A 13271-nucleotide genomic window follows, 5' to 3' on the forward strand; every position below is an offset into this window, starting at 1 on the left:
CGGGCACGGAAAGGCCAGACGTGCCCTGGGCCGGGGCCAGGGGGTCCCGCCTGTGCCATCACGTTGCCGACAAGGGTCTGCCCCCCGTTGGGGGCCGGGGGTGCCACCGTGGGGTTGGCGAGCGGCTGGCGGGCACATGGGGCTGAGCGTGGCCAGACGCACACGAGGTGACACACGTGTCCCCAGTGCCACCCCCCTACTGGCTCCCAGGGGGCCCTTGGCACCCTCCCGTCCCCACGGTGCCAGTGACACGTCCCAAAATAGCCTCGGCGGGGCCGTTATAAGCAGGGCGGGCGGGCAGGGGGGGCCGAGGCAGCATGTTGGGGCCGAGCACGGTGGTCCGCAGCGGGGGGCTGCTCTCGGGCGCCCGCCTGGGCTGCCATGTGCAGGAGGAGGACGTGGGGCGTCGTGAGACGTTCAGCGCCGAGTGGCTGGACCTGGAGCTCAGCACCAGGCCTGAGGAGGGGTGAGGGGCACCGCTGCCACCCATGGGGGGTGTCTTTGGGGTGCTGGTGCTATAGGAGGTGCTGGGTGCTTGAGGGTCCCCAAGGGCTGTGGGGTTTCCGTAAGGTCTTGGGGCTCTGGGGGGCTCCAAGGGTTCTGATGGGGTTGTGGGGTTCTCAGGGGTCCCCCCAAGGGTCCCTGTGGGGTCATGGGGCTTCCAGGGAGGTGGGGGGGGTCTCTTAAGTGGGACTGGGAAGGTCTCGGGTGTTCCTGTGGGGAGATGGGGGGGGTCTTCACAGAGCTGGGAAGGCTGGGCATCCACATGGGGCTGTGAGGGGTGTGGGGGTCTCCAGGGGTCCCCACGGGGTGGGGTGGGACATGGAGGTTTCCAGGGGTCCCCACGGGGTGGGGTGGTCCCCGTGGGACTGTGCAGCTCCTGGAGGGTCTCCAAGGGTCCCCATGGGCTTGGTGAGGCCGTGGGGAGTCTCCAGAGTTGCCAGCGGGGACCTGGGGACCCCTGAGGGGTGGGTGGTCCCTGCAGAGTGGGGTGGCTGGGCCATGAGGGGTCTCCAGGGGTCCCTGCAGGGGGGGGTGGGATGTGGGGGTCTCCAGGGGTCCCTGCAGAGTGGGGTGGGACGTGGGGGTCTCCAGGGGTCCCTGCAGGGTGGGGTGGCCCCAGTGGGGCAGAGCAGGACGTGGGGGTCCCTGTGGGGCGCTGGGCCCCCACTCCCACCCCCATGAGCACCCCACGCCCAGGTGGTGCTGGCGAGAGGTGGACGAGCAGCGCCGGGAGACGCTGGAGCATCGCGGGGAGGTTCGGGTGCTGGAGCAGCGCTCGCCCTGGGGGCTGCTGCAGTTCGGGTGCCTGGGGCAGCCCCTGACCCAGCACCTCCTGCCCTACGCCCGCACCCTGCCCCTGCCCCTCTTCGCCCCCTCGGACCTCCGCGGTGCCAAGGCGGGGGTCCCCCGCACCCTCTCCCGCTCCCTCTCGCACGAGGCCCAGCGGGGCTGAGCGTGACGAGGGACCTGGGGGGGGGGAAGGGGGCAGGAGGGTGCTGGGGGGCGGCAGGGGGGCCCAGATACCTGGGTCCCCTTGGCCGCCCCGAAGAGGCAGCGCAGAGTGGTGGGGGCAGGTGGGGGTGGGCTCCCTCGCACGGGGGACCCCACCCCACAGTGGGTGTCGTGAAAGCTGGTGGGGATGGGGCGGCCACGGCTCGGGGGGCTCCCGGCAGCCGCGGGCGTGACTCAGTTTCCCTGGCAAAGAGAAGGGGATGAGAAGATGGGGAGCGCTGAAACCCACCCGGGGCCAATCGGGGCCCTGGGGGGGGTGGGGGTGGGCTGTGGAATGGGGGTGGGGGGCTGTGGCGGGGCGCTCTGTGGGGGTGTAAAAATGATGGTGTTTGTACGGCAATAAAACGCCCAGCCTCCCCGACGGTGTCACTTCGGGGAGGGTGGGGAGGGGTACGAGTTCCCCCCACGGGATGGTGTGGGGAAGGTGCAAGGTTTAGGGGGAGGGGGACCTTGCTGGGCAATGGGGGAAACTGAGGCACAGCACCCTGCCGGCAGCTGGTGGGGCCCAGGGTGGCAGGTTTGGGGGGGGGGGGGGGTGTCCTTGGGGGAGGGGGGTAGCCTTCTCCTTATGTAACTGCCCCCTCCCCTCCATCACCAGCCCGGCCGGTGCCAGGGTCCGGGATGGCCCCAGCGCCAGTGCCCAGATTAGCTGTTCCCACCCGGCCGGATCCCGCTGTCCCTGGGCCACCGCCAGTCCCTGTCCCCTCCCGGTGTCCCCATCCCATCCCCTTCCCCATGAGCCGCCTTTGCCCACCTGCAGCTCCTGCACACAGGACTCGAGAACCAGTTTAAACACCTTCCCCACCCCCACTGCTCCCAGCCCTCTCATCAGCCCCATAAGTGGGTTTTATCCTGCCCTTTATCCCAGGGTGCTGGGCACACTGGGAGCACTGGGAGCTGGCAGGGTTGGTGGTTCTGGCTCCTGCCAGGGGCTGGGCTGAGGGCCAGCACGCTCAGCTCACTGGTGGTGGAGGCAACAGGGAGAGCTCAGATGGATCCCAGCCCTATCCCAATCCCCAGCCCCATCCTCTCCCCATCCCAATCCACATCCCCATCCCACTCCCATTCCCACCCCCATCCCCATCCCAGTAATCCCAATCCCCATCCCTGTCCCCACGCCATTCCCATCCCCGTCCCAATCCCCAGCCCCATCCTCTCCCCATTCCAGTCCCCATCCCTGCCCCCATCCCACTAATCCCAATCCCACTAATCCCAGTCCCCATCCTCATCCCCATCCCATTCCCATCCCAATCCCCACCCCATCCCCATCCCAATCGCAGTAATCCCATTGCCGATCCCCTGCCCCCATGCCATTCCCATCCCCTGCCCCCATCCCATCCCCATCCCAATCCCACTAATCCCAGTCCCCGTCCCCATCCCCATCCCCATCCCTGTCCCCATGCCATTCCCATACCCATCCTCTCCCCACTCCAATCCCCACCTCCCTTCCCATCCTCATCCCAATCCCAGTAATCCCCATCCCTGTCCTCATCCCATCCCCACCCCAATAATCCCAGTCCCCAATCCCCACCCCACGGGACACTGCTGAGCATCCCTGGCGCTGGGGCAGCACACGGGGAGTCACGGCGAGGGCAGCCACATCCCGGGGGGGGGGGTGGGCAACGCTTCTGGACACAGGGATCGGAGCCAGGATTGCTGGATCCTGCCCCCCCCCCCCCCATCTCCCCGCATCCAGGGAGGGCAGCGGAGCGTTATCGCTCAGCGCAGGGCCGCATCCGGCAGCGCTGGCGCCCAGCCGCGGCCCCCAGCCCTGGGGCGCTGGCGCTAACCTGGTTAGCCGTGACGGATGGATGGATGGATGGATGGATGGGGATGGATGAAGGATGGAGGGATGGAGGGATGGATGGATCGCTCACCGCAGCCCCCCCCCGCCCGGCTGGGGATATAAGGCGGGTTTGGGGGCGGGCGGGCGCCATCAGAGCAGCCCCCCGCCATGAGCAGCCTGGCCGCCCTCCGGGAGGGCTACGAGCGCTTCGACCCCCGCGCCTACCTGGAGAACAACTACCTGCCCCCCCGCGCCGACTTCTCCTCCGAGGAGTTCGTGGTGCCCTGGAAGCTGCGATGCCTGGCCGAGACCTTCGCCAGCGGTGAGGGGGGCGGTGGGGAAGACCCTTCCTCACCTTGCAGGGGGCTGGGGAAACTGAGGCATGGGGTGGGAGAGCACCCTGGTAGCCACCCTGCCCGCTCCCCACCATGGCTTGACCTCGGGGTCCATCTCCCTTCTCCCCAGCCCAGGGTGGGACCCCCGCCTCGGGCGGGACCCCCCCAGGTTGTCCTTGTCCCCCCAGCAGCACCCAACTGGGTGTGGGACCCCCATCCCCCATGTCCTTCTCACCCCCCAGGTGAGATCCGTGGGCGCACGCTGATCGACGTGGGCTCGGGTCCCACCATCTACCAGCTGCTCAGCGCCTGCGACCACTTTGAGGAGATCGTGGCCACCGACTACCTGGCGGTGAACCGGGAGGAGCTGGGGCGCTGGGTGCGGGGGGACCCCAGCGCCTTCGACTGGAGCCCCTTCATCCAGCACGTCTGCAGGATCGAGGGACGCGGGTAGGACAGACACGGGGGGGATCCAGGCGCTGGGCGGTGCTGGGCTGCGGGATCCCTGCGGGATCGTGGCTGCCTGGCCCATGGGATCGCAGCCCTACAGCCCTCTAGATGCTGGGGTGATGCCTGCAGCAGCATGTCCCCAGATCCCATGGGATCCCAGCCCCACAGCCCTGCAGATGCCTGGCTCATCCCTGCAGCAGCATGTCCCCAGATCCCATGGGATCCCAGCCCCACAGCCCTGCAGATGCCTGGCTCATCCCTGCAGCAGCATGTCCCCAGATCCCATGGGATCCCAGCCCCACAGCCCTGCAGATGCCTGGCTCATCCCTGCAGCAGCATGTCCCCGGATCCCATGGGATCCCAGCCCCACAGCCCTGCAGATGCCTGGCTCATCCCTGCAGGAGCATGTCCCCGGATCCCATGGGATCCCAGCCCCACAGCCCTGCAGATGCCTGGCTCATCCCTGCAGCAGCATGTCCCCGGATCCCATGGGATCCCAGCCCCACAGCCCTGCAGATGCCTGGCTCATCCCTGCAGGAGCATGTCCCCGGATCCCATGGGATCCCAGCCCCACAGCCCTGCAGATGCCTGGCTCATCCCTGCAGCAGCATGTCCCCGGATCCCATGGGATCCCAGCCCCACAGCCCTGCAGATGCCTGGCTCATCCCTGCAGCAGCATGTCCCCGGATCCCATGGGATCCCAGCCCCACAGCCCTGCAGATGCCTGGCTCATCCCTGCAGCAGCATGTCCCCGGATCCCATGGGATCCCAGCCCCACAGCCCTGCAGATGCCTGGCTCATCCCTGCAGCAGCATGTCCCCGGATCCCATGGGATCCCAGCCCCACAGCCCTGCAGACACTGGGCAGATCCTGCAGAAGCACGTTCCCAAAGCCTCCCACACCCCCATGGATGCTGGGTTGATCCCAAGGGATCACAGCCCCCACGTTCCTGCGGATGCTGGGCTGATCCCTGCAGAAGCATGCCTCCTCATGCCTCACAGACATTGGTCTGATCCCTGCAGGATCCTGTCCCTATGTCCCTGTGAATTTCGGGTTGATCCCTGCAGGATCCCAGACCCACATACCCATGGAATCCTGTCCCCATGTCCCTGTGGGTGCTGGGTTAATCCCCGTGGAATCCTGTCCCCACGTCCCTGCAGGTGTCAGGCTGATCCCCAGGGGATTCCATCCCTACATCCCTGTGGGTGCTGGGTTGATCCCTGTGGCAACCTGTCCCCGTGTCCCTGCGGGTGCCAGGCTGATCCCCATGGGACCCCATCCCCATGTCCTTGTCCCTGCTGGGCTGATCCCTGCAGGACCCCATCCCCACATCCCTATGGGTGCCAGGCTGACCCCCTAGGGGACCCCATCCCCCAGGCTGACCCCAGGGGACCCCATCCCCACGTCCCTATGGGTGCCAGGCTGACCCCCTAGGGGACCCCATCCCCCAGGCTGACCCCAGGGGACCCCATCCCCACGTCCCTATGGGTACCAGACTGACTCCCTAGGGGACCCCATCCCCCAGGCTGACCCCAGGGGACCCCATCCCCACATCCCTATGGGTACCAGACTGAGCCCCTAGGGGACCCCATCCCCACATCCCGATGGGTGCCAGACTGACCCCCTAGGGGACCCCATCCCCCAGGCTGACCCCAGGGGACCCCATCCCCACATCCCTATGGGTACCAGACTGAGCCCCTAGGGGACCCCATCCCCACATCCCGATGGGTGCCAGACTGACCCCCTAGGGGACCCCATCCCCCAGGCTGACCCCAGGGGACCCCATCCCCACGTCCCTATGGGTACCAGACTGACTCCCTAGGGGACCCCATCCCCCAGGCTGACCCCAGGGGACCCCATCCCCACATCCCTATGGGTACCAGACTGAGCCCCTAGGGGACCCCATCCCCACATCCCGATGGGTGCCAGACTGACCCCCTAGGGGACCCCATCCCCCAGGCTGACCCCAGGGGACCCCATCCCCACATCCCTATGGGTACCAGACTGAGCCCCTAGGGGACCCCATCCCCACATCCCGATGGGTGCCAGACTGACCCCCTAGGGGACCCCATCCCCCAGGCTGACCCCAGGGGACCCCATCCCCACATCCCGATGGGTGCCAGACTGACCCCCTAGGGGACCCCATCCCCCAGGCTGCCCCCCAAGCCACCCCGCTGACCCCTGCCCCCCCCCCCCCCCCCAGGGAGCCCTGGCAGGAGAAGCAGCGGCGGCTGCGGGGCCGGCTGCGGCGCATCGTGCCCATCGACGTGCACCGGCCGGAGCCGCTGGGCGCCCCGCTGCACCCGCCGGCCGACGCGCTGCTCTCCGCCTTCTGCTTGGAGGCCGTCAGCCCCGACGGCGCCGCCTTCACGCGGGCCCTGCGGCACGTGGGCTCGCTGCTGCGCCCGGGGGGGCACGTCGTGCTGCTGGGGGCCCTGGGCGAGACCTTCTACCTGGCGGGGGCCGCTCGCCTGCCCGTGGTGCCGCTGGCCGAGGCCGACGTCCGCGCCGCGCTGGCCGCCGCCGGCTTCGCGCTCCGGGATTTCCGCTCCTACGCCATGCCGCCCGCGCTCCGCACCGGCGTCGACGACGTCGATGGCGTCTTCTTTGTCCACGCGCAGAAGCCGGAGGCCTGAGGGAGCCCCCCGCGGGGGGGGGGGGCTGCCCCCCCTCGCCCCAAAAGCTGGACGCGGTGCCCCCCACCCTCACCCTGGTGCACCCCCCAATAAAGCCTGAGCTGCACGGAACAGCCTGGGGGGGGGTCCCTGGGGGGTCACCTGTAGGTCCTGGGTAGGGGGGTGGGGGGCAAAGGGGAGGCTGTGATTGGGGGGGGGGGGGGTGCAGGCGGGATAAGGGGCACGTTGAGTGGGGGTGGGGGGCATGCACGGGGTGAGAAATGGGGTGCAGGACAGGGTGGATGTGGGGTGCACCCTGGGGTGACAGCAAGGAGAATGGGGGACACTGTGGGGGGGGGGAACGCGGACACAACACAGCCTGGGAGGGCAGACCCAGGGTGCAAGGAAGGGGGGGTGGTGTGTGCGCTGGTCATGGGGGGGCACAGGGGGGGGGGGGGGGGGGGCACAGAGTGGCATTGGGAGGGGTGCAGAGCAGTGTTGGGGGGGGCACAGTGGCAGGGGGGGCGCAGAGCAGTGTTGGGGGGGCACAGTGGCAGTGTGGGGGGTTGGGGGGCCACAGTGGCAGTGTGTGGGGTGCAGAGCAGTGTTGGGGGGGGGCACACTGGCAGTGTGGGAGGGTGCAGAGCGGTGTTGGGGGAGTACAGTGGTGGGGGGGGGGGCACAGAGCAGTGTTGGGGGGCACACTGGCAGTGTGGGGGGCACAGAGTGGTGTTGGGGGGCACAGAGCGGTGTGGGGGGTTGGGGGGCCACAGTGGCAGTGTGTGGGGTGCAGAGCAGTGTTGGGGGGGGGGCACACTGGCAGTGTGGGGGGCACAGAGCAGTGTTGGAGGGGCACAGTGGCAGCGTGGGGGTCACAGAGCGGGGGGGGGGGGGGAGGGGCACAGGGCGGTGAGAGCCAGGCACGGCGCAGGTTGAACTCCATTTTATTCGCACCCCACAACACGCTTGGGCAAGAGGGGGGGGGGGGGGGGGGGGGGGGGCGCACATCCCTGGGGGGCACAGCCCCTCTGCCAGAGGAGGGGGGGGGGGGTGTCACCCCCAGCCCCAAGGCACCACTCCAGCCCCACACATCACACACAGCCCCCCTGCCAAAGCCAGCCAGCAGCCAGCAGGTCTGAGCAAGGACCCCCCCTCACCCGCACCCCCCCCCATCCCCCGCACCGCCCCCCCTCCCCACACACGGCCCCCCCACACACACACACAGCCCCCCCCCAGCACCACAGCCCCAGCAGCTATTGCCACCTCACGGCTGCCGGGCTCCATGGCAGGGAGGACCCCTGGCTCAGCAGCAGCAGCTGGGGGGGGGGTGGGGACCAGAGCGGGGGGGGGGGCTCAGCTTCCCTCGGCCCCTGTGCAACCAGCAGCTGAGGGGGGGTGGGGTGCCCAGCCCCCCCGCACCCCGAGGAGGGGAGATGGGGGGCGCAGGGGGGCATGGAAAGAAAAGAAAAACTCAGAAGGCAACCGGGGAAAGGAGCTTGGGGGGGGGGTGGGGGGGTGGGGCAGGGGGCAGGGGTTCACTTGGCACAGGGCAGGGCAGGACCCCTGGGGGGCACGAGGGGCTGTGCTCCCCCCCCCCCAGCAGTTCTAGTCCACTTTGAAGAGGTCGGAGTTGGCCTTCAGGAGGTAGAGGCTGTCATCCACCAGGAAACTGTGGGGGGGGGGGGCGGGGGCAGAGAGGTGGGGGCTGCAGGGGGGGGCCTCTCAGTTCCATAGCCCCACAGCCTCCAGGGAGCCCCCCCCTCGGCGGTCAGTGCTGGGGAGGGGGGAAGGGGCAGCGGGAAAACTGGGGGAGCCCTGAAACCCCCCACTGAACACAGCCAGGGAGCAGCAGCAGGGGGGGGTCCCACAAGCAAAAAGGGGGCCCCCAGCACCCTGATTTCAAGAAGGGGGGGCACCGCGCATCCCATGAGTGACAGACGGGCCCCCAGCACCCCACGGGAAACAGAGGGGCACCGAGCATCCCATGGACCAAAGTGGGCCCCTTACCACCCCTATTTTAAGACGGGGGGGCACCCTGATTTTAAAGGGGGGGCACCCAGCCCCCCGTGGGCAAGAGGCGGGGGGGGGGGGTCCCTATCACCTCAGTTTCATGGGTGAGGACTCCTAGCACACCACGGGACACCGAGGGGTCCCCAGAACCTCAAGAGAGGGGCACCCAGCACAGTGTTGGAAGGCCTGGGGTGCCCAGCACCCATATTTTCAGGAGGGGGAGGGGGGCACTGACCTGTAGAAGAGGACGTTGAGGGGGATGGTGCCGATGTGCCAGAGCGCGTGGGCGTCCAGCACCCAAAAGAGGGGGGGGAAGTCGAGCAGCTCCAGCAGCGCCAGCGCCTGCAGCAGCAGCACCACGGCCGCGCACTTCCAGACGTGGGGCAGGCGCGGGCGGTTCCGCAGGCACCACCGCAGCCACCACGCCAGGTTGAGGAGCCCTGGGGAGGGCAGGGAGGGGGGCACAGGGTGAGGGGAGCACCCACCTGTGGGCGCAGCACCCCTCCATCCAGGCTCCCCCCATCCCCGGTCTCACCGATCGCCGCGTTCGCAGCCATGTTGTAGCCGTAGTCGAAGCGGACGAGGGTCAGGTAGGAGATGTGGCAGGCGAGGAAGAGGAGGAGGAAGGCCCTGAAGATGCTGATTAAGGCTGGTCGCTGCAGCCCCAGCGTCCTGGGAGGGAAGGCGGAGGAGGAGGAGGAGGAAGGGGTCACTTACAGCCCTGGGGACCAGCCACCACCGCTGTCCCCAGCGCCCTGCCCCACCGTCTCACCTGACGCAGCACAGGTACACGGAGTGCAGGATGACGGCCGAAGCACAGAAATAGTCCAGTTTCTGCGGGATCGGGGCCGGGTGAGCTGTGCTGGTGGCTCAGGGAGGAAGGGGGGGGAGGGCTCTGGCACACAGCACCCCCCACCCGCCCCCCAAAATAGCTGAATGCCACCACCCCAGCACAGGTTCGGGGCCAAGCCCACAGTCACTCCAGCTCTGGGGGTGCCACTCACCTCCGTCACAGCCGTGTCCCTCGTGTGGAAAACGGTGGACCAGAACCAGGCGTTTAAGGAAACCTGACGGAGAGGTGGGACCCCAAAGTGAGGAGGGGGGGGGGGGGGGGGGGAGGAGGGGAGAAGGCGCGTGGCCCCCGCTGCCAGCCTAAGTGCCAGCTCCCCGCCTGGGTCACGTCCCCCTCGTCAGACTTATTGGGGCAGACGAGCGCCCTGAAAATTGGCTGCGGCGGTGCCGGTGGCCGGGGTGCGGCAGCAGCCGGAGCTGTGCGGGGTTTGCTGATCAGCTGGTTACGGAAAAGCCCTCGAGACTCAGCGCTTTGGCAGAGGCCACCAGCAAACGCTGCTGGCTCCGTGCCGCACCGGCTGCGCCCCCCACAGCCTCCCCGGCCCCCCGGGTAGGGGGCCCTGCAATGAAGGGGAGGCTGTGGGGGCTACCAGAAGCCCCCCAGGTGGAGCAGCGAGGATGTGGGGTGCAGCACAGCCCCCCCCCACCCCGGGAAGGGAAGGGGGGGGTGACGGCTCACCCAGGCGAAGGCGACGCAGGTGGGGTACATGGGGGAGGCCGGGGGGACGGCAGCTTTGTAGCGCAGCAGCATGACGAAGCTGGCCAGGCCGTTAAGGAAGGAGGCGAAGGCGGAGGCCGGCTCCTGGAAGAAGAGGAACCGCGAGAAGGGCCACTGGAACAGAGAATGGTGATGTCAGTGGGCACAGCCCCCCCCCAGTAGCCCCCCCCAGCCCCTCACCGCTCACCTTGCCATGGAACTGGGGTACCCTGTGGCCGCCCTGGACGTAGAGCCGCACCGTCAGCCACATGCACTCGTACTTGCAGTCATCACGGCAGGTCCAGCCTGCGGCCGGGGAGACCGGCGATGGGAGGGAGCAGCTGGCGTGCCCCCCCAGTCCCCTCCAGTCCCTCCCAGTATGAACCATTAGGCAGCACGGTCAGACCACGATGGGTGCTGGGAGTGCCCACGACCCAGCTCAGGTCAGGGGGAGCTTGGGGGGGGGGGGTGTCCCCCCGCTGTGCTGGGTGCAGGCAGGGCACCCAGGCTTTCCCCAGGTGGCTCCTAGCACTGTGGCCCAGCAACACCCAGTACAGCCCAGTGGCCCACCCAGTACAGCCCAGTGGCCCCCAGACAGTCCAATGACACCCAAAATGGCCAACATCTCCTCCAGCAAAGTCCAGCCCCCCCAGTGTGGCTCAGTGTCCCCCCAGCATAGCCCAGCACCTCTCGGCATGACCCCAGAATGGCCCAGTAGCCACCAGCATGGCCCAGTGACCACCAATATAACCCGAGTGCCCCTCAACACAGGCCAGTATAGCCTAATGCTCCCCCAGCATGGCCCAGTGACCCCCAGTACAGAACCAGCATAGCCCAGTGCCTTGCTGTACAAACCAGGACCCCCCAGCAACTTCCAGCCCAGTCTCAGTCCAGCCCAGCACCCTCCAACCAGGCCTCAGGACAGCCTAGTGCTTCCCAGTCTGGCCCAGTGCCTCCTAGCCCAGCCCCACTCTGGACGCAGGACAGCCCAGTCCAGCCCCAGTCCGGCCCCAGTCCAGCCCACCGCCTCCAGCCTGGCCTCAGGACAGCCCAGCGCTCCTCAGTCCTGCCCTAGTCCAGTCCCAGTCCGGCCCAGTGCCTCCCAGCCCGGCCTCAGTCCAGGCCAGCAGCCTCAGGACAGTCCCCAGCCCGGCCCCAGTCCAGCCCAGTGCCTCCCAGCCCGGCCCGACCCCCCCGGTGCGGAGGCGTGGCCCGAGGGGGGCGTGGTGCCAGGAGGGGCGTGACCTCCGCGGGGGCGCGGCGCGGCCGCCAATGGGCGCGGAGGGGGCGGTACCTGTCAGGCCCATGTAGAGCGGCTGGCGGGCGCGGAAGTGCCGCAGCGCCGCCCCCGAGCAGTTCTGCCGCTCGCAGCGGCCCAGGCACTCGCGGTACAGCGGCTCCCGGTCCCCCTGCGAGCCCCGGGCCGGGCCCGGCGCCGCCGCCGCCCCCAGCAGCAGCAGCAGCGCGGCCCTCGCCGCGCCGCCGGCCGCCATCGCCGCCCGGCCCGGCCGCTTCCGGCCCGCCCCGGAAACGGGGGCGGCGCGGGGCACCCTGGGATATAGCTCCTCCACCCGGCGCGGGATGATGGGATACAGTGCCCTGAGGCGGGAGGCTCATGGGATATATCCCCCCCCGGGGGCGCCCTGCGCGGAGGCTCATGGGATATATTCCCCTCACTGGGGCCTGGCGGCCTCCGGGGCGGGGGGGGACGGACAGGGGGCACATGCTGTGCCTCCCCTGGGGTGGGGGTGACAGGCCGGCTCCCCGCTCCTCTCCCCGCCCAGGTGTCACCCCACGGTGGGCAGGGACCCTGGGGTACACACACACCGCCCCCCCTAAACAATGGGGGTCCCTGCTGCGGCCCAGCCGAGTGCCAGCTCCTGGGGGGCTGCGGGTGGCCGGGGGGGGGGGTGTGCTGTGGGGTGGCCCTTGGGGACACGGTGGGGAGAGCCTGGCCTGGCTCGGGGGGGACTGTGGGGTCCTCGTGGGCTGTGACACTCGCAGGGGACCCCAAGGCACGGTGCTTCCCGGGGCAGTGGCGGGGGGGGGGGGGGGTGCCGGTGGCTTGTGGCTGGGGGGGACAGATGCCAGCTCTGGGGCACCCCACTGGGGACATGTCCCTGTACCCCCGGGCTGTCCCTCTGTCCTTGTACCAGGTGACTGTCCCTGTACCCTGGGATTGTCCCTGTACCCCAGGATTGTCCCTCTGTCCCTGTACCCCAGGACTGCCCCTGTACCCCAGCACTGTCCCTCCGTCCTCGTACCCCAGGATTGTCCCTGTGCCTCGGGACTGTCCCTGTACCCCCCAGATTGTCCCTCCGTCCCTCTGCCCCAGGACTGTCCCTGTACCCCAGGACTGACCCTCTGCCCTTGTCCCACGGGATTGTCCCTGCGCCCCACGACTGTCCCTGTACCCCAGGACTCTCCCTCCGTCCCTGTACCCCAGCATTGTCCCTGTACCCCAGCACTGTCCCTCTGTCCTCGTACCCTGGGACTGTCCCTGTACTCCCAGATTGTCCCTTCATCCCTCAGCCCCAGGACTGTCCCTGTACCCTAGGGTTGTCCCCATACTTCCGATCTGTCCCACTATCCCTGTACCCCAGGGCTGTCCCTGTGTCCCTGTACCCCAGGATTGTCCTTGTACTGTGAGACTGTCCCTGTACCCCCAGATTGTCCCTCCATCCCTCTGCCCCAGGACTGTCCCTGTACCCTAGAACTGACCCTCTGCCCTTGTCCCACGGGATTGTCCCTGTGCCCCGCGACTGTCCCTGTACCCCAAGATTGTCCCTGTACCCCAGGATTGTCCCTCCATCCCTCTGCCTCAGGATTGTCCCTGCACCCCAGGAGTGTTGTCCCTGTGCCCCAGGACTGTCCTTGCACCATGGGACTGTCCCTGTACCCCAGGATTGTCCCCGTACCCCAGAACCACCAGCCCTGCCCGTCCCCCCCATCCCCAAACCCGGCAGCGGTGTCACCACCCCGGTGCCCCACACGGTGACAGTGGGGGGCCA

General features: G+C 68.8%; 3 protein-coding genes across 6 annotated transcripts; 2 read left to right on the plus strand and 1 right to left on the minus strand.

The window, feature by feature from the left end:
* Positions 1–291: 291 nt before the first annotated feature.
* On the plus strand, positions 292–1597 carry TCAP (titin-cap). Its single transcript, XM_080369293.1, has 2 exons — positions 292–466; positions 1201–1597. Exons 1-2 carry the CDS (start codon positions 318–320, stop codon positions 1454–1456), a joined length of 405 nt encoding a protein of 134 aa, XP_080225419.1. The 5' UTR covers positions 292–317; the 3' UTR covers positions 1457–1597.
* Positions 1598–1805: 208 nt separating this feature from the next.
* Positions 1806–6926, plus strand: PNMT (phenylethanolamine N-methyltransferase). 2 transcript variants are annotated; one of them, XM_080369292.1, is made up of 3 exons: positions 1817–3623; positions 3879–4086; positions 6290–6923. In XM_080369292.1, the coding sequence occupies exons 1-3, from the start codon at positions 3470–3472 to the stop codon at positions 6720–6722; spliced, it is 795 nt and encodes a 264-aa protein (XP_080225418.1). In that variant the 5' UTR covers positions 1817–3469; the 3' UTR covers positions 6723–6923. The 2 variants fall into 2 exon arrangements, with proteins under 2 accessions (XP_080225417.1, XP_080225418.1); XM_080369291.1 differs by having other exon boundaries at positions 1806–4086; positions 6290–6926.
* A 771-nt stretch (positions 6927–7697) lies between these two features.
* On the minus strand, positions 7698–11806 carry PGAP3 (post-GPI attachment to proteins phospholipase 3). Of its 3 annotated transcripts, none has more exons than XM_080369361.1 (8): positions 11555–11806; positions 10469–10566; positions 10243–10365; positions 9716–9778; positions 9484–9545; positions 9247–9383; positions 8947–9151; positions 7698–8406 (listed from the first exon to the last, which is right to left on the minus strand). In XM_080369361.1, exons 1-8 carry the CDS (start codon positions 11751–11753, stop codon positions 8307–8309), a joined length of 987 nt encoding a protein of 328 aa, XP_080225487.1. In that variant the 5' UTR covers positions 11754–11806; the 3' UTR covers positions 7698–8306. The 3 variants fall into 3 exon arrangements, with proteins under 3 accessions (XP_080225487.1, XP_080225486.1, XP_080225488.1); XM_080369360.1 differs by having other exon boundaries at positions 7888–8406; positions 10243–10395; positions 11555–11802; XM_080369362.1 differs by having other exon boundaries at positions 7891–8370; positions 10243–10395; positions 11555–11802.
* Between the last annotated feature and the right edge of the window lie 1465 nt (positions 11807–13271).

Source organism: Falco punctatus, assembly GCF_963210335.1.
Source record: "Falco punctatus genome assembly, chromosome: 19".
Lineage (NCBI taxonomy): Eukaryota > Metazoa > Chordata > Aves > Falconiformes > Falconidae > Falco > Falco punctatus.